The 6,152-nt window shown below is 57.0% G+C and overlaps 2 protein-coding genes across 2 annotated transcripts in view; one reads left to right on the forward strand and one right to left on the reverse strand.

Moving 5' to 3' along the window:
• LOC119095127 (serine/threonine-protein kinase N-like) overlaps window positions 1-234 on the reverse strand; it is a 7,278-nt gene extending 7,044 nt beyond the window's left edge. Inside the window, 1 exon segment of the mRNA XM_037218013.1 lies at window positions 220-234. Coding sequence (XP_037073908.1) covers window positions 220-234 — 15 coding nt within the window.
• A 2,549-nt stretch (window positions 235-2,783) lies between these two features.
• LOC119095128 (protein-lysine N-methyltransferase EEF2KMT-like) lies at window positions 2,784-5,919 on the forward strand. Its single transcript, XM_037218014.1, has 4 exons — window positions 2,784-2,990; window positions 4,424-4,517; window positions 5,214-5,284; window positions 5,782-5,919. The coding sequence occupies exons 1-4, from the start codon at window positions 2,784-2,786 to the stop codon at window positions 5,917-5,919; spliced, it is 510 nt and encodes a 169-aa protein (XP_037073909.1).
• The last annotated feature ends 233 nt before the right edge of the window (window positions 5,920-6,152 follow it).

The raw sequence follows: 6,152 nt of genomic DNA on the forward strand, positions 1-6,152 counted from the left end.
TTAGGTTAGGTTAGGTTAGGTTAGGTTAGGTTAGGTTAGGTTAGGTTAGGTTTAGGTTAGGGTTAGGTTAGGTTAGGTTAGGGGTTGTGTCAGGTCAGGTCAGGTCAGGTCAGTCAGAGGTCAGGTTCAGGTCAGGTTAGGCTATGTTCTGACGTTCGGCTTGTGCATTTCAAAAGTACCTAGCAATAAGAAACAATTTTCATTGCATTGTTTTGTTACCTTGGTCCCATACATTTTTTATTCTTGGTAAGCAAAATATTGTAATACGCAACGGCAACGCAGAACGCCTGGGAGTCCAGGCGGTGCGGTGCGTGCGGCACTCGGGAGCTGGCCATCGTAGTTATTAAAATTTGAAGGTAGGAGCATGATTCTACCTGTTTTGAGATTATTTATGATATGTTCCCATTAAACAAGACGAATGGTGTACAATTATTTTGTCTAACGTTAGGTAGGAAAGTACACCTACACCCCCACCCACACGTCATGTTAGCTTGGTCTGCGGCAGCCACACTAAAGATCAGGTCATGTTGAGCAGGATACACCATGCCAGGTATTCTTCAAGCTTTATTCACTTGCAGTGGAGATTTTTTGTCCTTCTTAAAAAGGTGAAGTACTGAAAATATCTGTAGGGTTAAGTGCTCACACAAGAACTGCTTGAAGGAAATGTTACAAATCTGAAGATATTGTAGCACATAACAGATATGATAAAGCAAGCTCACTTATAGATATTCACATTTTTTGGTGGAAGAGTATGCTCTATACAACATAATTTTGGTGTTTAGTAAATATAGTTCTTGATGGGCCATTGTTTGATTAAGCTATCATGCATTACATAATATTGATGGAGAGACAATTGATGACCATTATGTCAAGAAAATGTGGCTGGCTAGATATGAATGACTCAACCATTGTGTCTTTGTTGGCCTTGATCATTGCATGGCTTATGAAATGGCAGGATTTCAATGACATTATTATGATGTCATAAATGCCAAAGCAACCTTAAAATACTCTCCCACAACTTTGTTGGCTGCAAGCTAAGAAACTAGAGGGTTTTAAGCCTTAAAAAGGGCATGGCTGCTAGTTGCATCAAATGGTCTTCAGTGTGGTTTTTCAGCTCAAAACCCCAATACGAATGTGGAACACTCTCTTTAGTGCGGGAGTCTTCTACAAGCTATCTAATATGAGCACTGATCCCATTACTCTATCCATTCAAAAGGTTCAGGCTCAGCCTTTAAAAAAGGTATTATAATTCAATGTAAGTGGTAAATGATCAGGCAGGATGTAGGCACAACCCATTTTGGTAGCATGCATTAAAAGACAGAGCAATGAAAATCCCTCCTGTCTCGAGTTTCCAGACAGGTCAGCCAAAAACTATCCTGTATGTTATGATGACAAGCTCGCGTCGGCACACTGGGGTCGGCACCGCGTCCGAGCTGGCCGACGCGTCCTGCCGTCGGTCTCGTCCGCGCTGGACGTCCAGCTGGCCGACGCGCTGGACGCTCGTCCGCGCTGGACGCCTGCGACCGTCACGAACACCGATCCGGAGTGTATCTGCCGACCCGTGCCTGCGGTCGCTCCCTGTCCCCTGTTCCTGTGTCAATCCTGCACCCGGGGGGAGGGGGGGGGGGCGGAGGGGGGAGTCTTCTGTCCCGCTTCTAGCCTGCGCCTTCGCGTTCTCAGCACGGCGCGCGGCCCCCCGTCAGCGCGGTGATTGGTTGTTTGCACAGTTCACTTGGAAGTGTAGTTTTGTTTGTACTTCTCCTGTTTGTTTACTTCCGAGTGGGGGAATTGAGGTGTAGCTATAATCGTACAGTCTCAGATGGAGTTACGAGCAAAGCTGATGTGCAGTCTCGGCCATGCGTATGCGTGGGGTGTGCGGCGGTCTGGAATATGCCCTAGCGACAGTGGGCTTGTTGAAGGACGAGGGTGGCAACGGAGCGTGACTGAACCCAGGAGTTGAAAATTCGCTTCCAATAAATTAACCCATACTTTCGGAATCTCATCATGCATGCCACGCCATTGGAATGCCGGGTCATGGTGGCCACGGGCCAAATGGGTTAGCGGGATCAGTTGAGGTGACCAGTCAAAAGTGCATAGTCAGTTGTCAGTTATTGTCAGCAGTCAAACATTCAATCTTTCATGTCTGTACACACCGTTTCGATTTCATTGCTACTTTATGTTAAATATTTTTTTACTTTATTACGTTGTATATGATGACGTGTGCGATTTCATTGCACTTCCTACTTTATTACTCGGTTTGTTATGTGATGACATACTGCAATACTTGTCGGTAATGCAGCGGTCTGCTGCCGCAGGTCGGGTCGCTGGTGGCCGGGTTGGATGGTGACGAGTTCCGCGATGCTGTCCTCCGGCTGCTGTTCCACCTGTTCCTGTCGCCTTTCGCCCTGCGCTGTCCGCCGCCTCCGAGATACCGCTTTCGCATCATCGGCGATATCATTAAAAAGGTGTCTGTGGCAGGAATGCACGGCAGATGTTGGACTAGGTGTATGAGTTCGGATATTTGTTGCTTTTGTTGTTCATCATCGTTGGATATTATTCGAATGATTTGCTGGACTCGGAAGTGTGTCAAGGCCATACAATACTATGTTGAGGACACTGAGGAAAGCTAAGAGCTGTCATGATGTCTAACATAATGCGAGAGATGCTAGCTTTTTTTACTCGTCTACTAGGAAGGTTAGACGTGCAGTGCTTTGGTGAAGCCCGTAAGCCCGCACCGCGTGTACCTTGTACCTTGGTCGTGATAGTGTGACACCTGCGAGAACATGTCGGCCGCTTGCGCTTGCAGCTGGAGGCCAGCGGCCGGGAGGTACCGGAGCTGGCGTACCACATCCACGGCCAGCTCCTCGGCGGCCGACGCCGACCGCACCGACGGCCACGTGGTGTATCAGCTGACCGAGACGGCGGTGGTGGCGCTCTGGGAGGACCGACGTCTGATGGCGGCCGACACTACGGGCCTGCGCACGTGGCAGGTGAGGGTGGCACCGGCCGACAGACCGGCGCCGCGGCCGACACTACGGGCCTGCGCACGTGGCAGGTGAGGGTGGCACCGCCGACAGACGGCGCCGCGGCCGACACTACAGGCCTGCGCACGTGGCAGGTGAGGGTGGCACCGGCCGACAGAACGGCGCCGCGGCCGACACTACGGCTGCGCACGTGGCAGGTGAGGGTGGCACGGGCCAAGAGCGGCGCCGCGGCCGACACTGCAGGCTGCGCACGTGGCAGGTGAGGGTGGCACGGGCCGACATACGGCCTGCGCACGTGGCAGGTGAGGGTGGCACGGCCGGCAGAGCGGCGCTGCGGCCGACACTGCAGGCTGCGCACGCGGCAGGTGAGAGTGGTACGGGCCGCAGAGCGGCGCCGCGGCCGACACCACAGGCCTGCGCACGTGGCAGGTGAGGGTGGCACCGGCGACACTACAGGCCTGCGCACGTGGCAGGTGAGGGTGGCACCGGTCAGACACTACAGGCCTGCGCACGTGGCAGGTGAGGGTGGCACGGGCCGGCAGAGCGGCGCCGCAGCCGACACTACAGGTCTGCGCACGTGGCAGGTGAGGGTGGCACGGGCCGACACTACGGCCTGCGCACGTGGCAGGTGAGGGTGGCACCGGCCGACACTACAGGCCTGCGCACGTGGCAGGTGAGGGTGGCACGGGTCGGCAGAGCGGCGCTGCGGCCGACACTGCAGGCCTGCGCACGCGGCAGGTGAGAGTGGTACGGGCCGGCAGAGCGGCGCCGCGGCCGACACCACAGGCCTGCGCACGTGGCAGGTGAGGGTGGCACCGGCCGACACTACAGGCCTGCGCACGTGGCAGGTGAGGGTGGCACCGGTCGACACTACAGGCCTGCGCACGTGGCAGGTGAGGGTGGCACGGGCCGGCAGAGCGGCGCCGCAGCCGACACTACAGGTCTGCGCACGTGGCAGGTGAGGGTGGCACGGGCCGACACTACGGGCCTGCGCACGTGGCAGGTGAGGGTGGCACCGGCCGACACTACAGGCCTGCGCACGTGGCAGGTGAGGGTGGCACCGGCCGGCAGAGCGGCGCCGCGGCCGACACTACAAGGCCTGCGCACGTGGCAGGTGAGGGTGGTACGGGCCGACAGAGCGGCACCGCGGCCAAACAGTCATCGGGATAGTGCGGCCAGTGCTCGACGCTGTCGCAAGCAAGCTGTCGCCGATGGTTGCTTCAATAAGGCTCACATGTGTCTTATGTGTCGTGTTGTTAACTTGTTGGCGGTCAATGAACTATCTCTTGATATCATCGGTGGCGTATTTTGCTTTTCCAACTGGCCACCAATTGCCCGAGCCAGATGGCGCGCCCTCGGCTGCACCTCCACTCCTGCACCGGCCGGTGGCGCCACTCCCGCACCGGCCGCGCCGTCATGACGCTCGGCGGCGTCCACAGGCGGGCAAAGCGCTGCTGGACTGGTACCTGCTGCGGCCGGAGGCGATCCAGGGCAGGCGGGTGCTCGAGCTGGGGGCCGGCCTCGGCCTGACCGGTCAGTGCTGGCACCGCCGCGCGCCCGGGCACGCCGGCGCACCGCGCCGACGCGCGTGCTCGAGCACAGGCTTGCAGACGCTGACTCAGGCGTGCGATGTGCGCCGAGATACCAGAGCAGCACACGTGTATGTTCGCAATTCAACACGCGTGTGCAGTCAAACGCGCACGCACAGGCACGCACAAATGAACAGTGATTCATGGACACGAAGGTCGTGCTGTCGGCGGGAATCTGCGCGTCGGTAACCGGAATCAAGTGCTAGCAACTGCTGGACGACGTGATGCTCTTACCCTTGCGTTCATCTGGCCGCTGTTCATGCTTGTGCACACGCACGCACTCCTGCAGATTCCGGGCAGGGAAAGGCGTGCGACGCCGCGCCCCAAAGTCGCCAGCGCACAAGCCATCACGAGCCGACACACACGCCATCTGTCTGGTGTCGACGAACCCGCCGGCGCGTGCGCGCACCCTCCCAACGGCAGTGTCGCGAGCTGAATACAGCGTCTTGTGGACCATTGCTATCGAGCCTTTCGGCAGCGTTCGCTGCATTACTGCCATGACGCCCGCTGTTCGCTGGCAGTGCAGGAGGAGGGGGGGGGGGGGGGGGGGGGGGGGGCGTGAGGGCGGCGCTACCGGCGAGCGTGCCTGTCTCTCCCGACCACTGCCGCCACCTGACACCCGCCGTCCGGCCGTCGGCAGGTCTGGCGCTGTGCAGGACGTGCTCACCGGCCTCCTACCACGTGACGGACGGCCATCCCCTGGTAGTGGAGGTCAGTGGAGTGGCGCGGGTCGCCGCAGGGGGCCAGGGTGGCACGCCTGGGCGCGGCGCCGACGCCTCCGGCGCTGCTACGTCCTGTACTGCACTGGCTGGATATTTATTAACTGCTTCCGGATACTGTCTCGATCACCACTCCTGATCACCACACCTGATCACCACACCTGATCACCACTCATGGATCTATGGTACTGAGCTTAGGTTTCGGTTATTTGTTATCGTTCTCGTTATCGTTATCGTTCTCGATCTATGCCGAGGTCAACGCGTTATGCATGATACATCTGAAGTATCTGTATCTTTTGTTCTCGTGATTGGGATAATTAGATCCGCTTGCAGAAAGTATTCCTAACAATTGAATAATGGACTCCAGAATTTCCAACCATCTTTCGTGTTATCCTGGGGTGCATCTGCACCGAGGATCTTCGATTCCGAAGTCTTGCGCAGAGCAATTGCTAACTTTGTGCATAGCTTATGGTGCATTCATAACTTCAGATGCTGAAATACAACGTTCTGAAAAATCTCGAACTCGCGGAGGACGACTTGCCAGTTGTGGGACGAGTCGGCGTGCGCAGCGTTTGTCTCCGACGCGCCGGCCAGCGCGCCGCTAAAACCGTGCGGCGGTCCGGCTGACGGTGGCGCCACCTGCGTCGGCGATCTGCGTATGGCCCTGGACGGCACGGAGCTGCGCGCCGGCACCCTGGACTGGTTTACCTTCACCGCCGAGGAGGCCTCGTGACCTGGACGTGGATCTGGTGCTCACTGCTGGTGGGTGGCACGGGAACCTGAATGGTCGTGATAACGCCGATGATTGCAGATATTATTCTTTATGACTGTTCAAGTAAAAGGATTCAATAACACTTGAT

The sequence above is a fragment of the Pollicipes pollicipes genome, unplaced genomic scaffold (genome assembly GCF_011947565.3).
Source record: "Pollicipes pollicipes isolate AB1234 unplaced genomic scaffold, Ppol_2.1 Scaffold_4219;HRSCAF=4965_pilon_pilon_pilon, whole genome shotgun sequence".
NCBI lineage: Eukaryota > Metazoa > Arthropoda > Thecostraca > Pollicipedomorpha > Pollicipedidae > Pollicipes > Pollicipes pollicipes.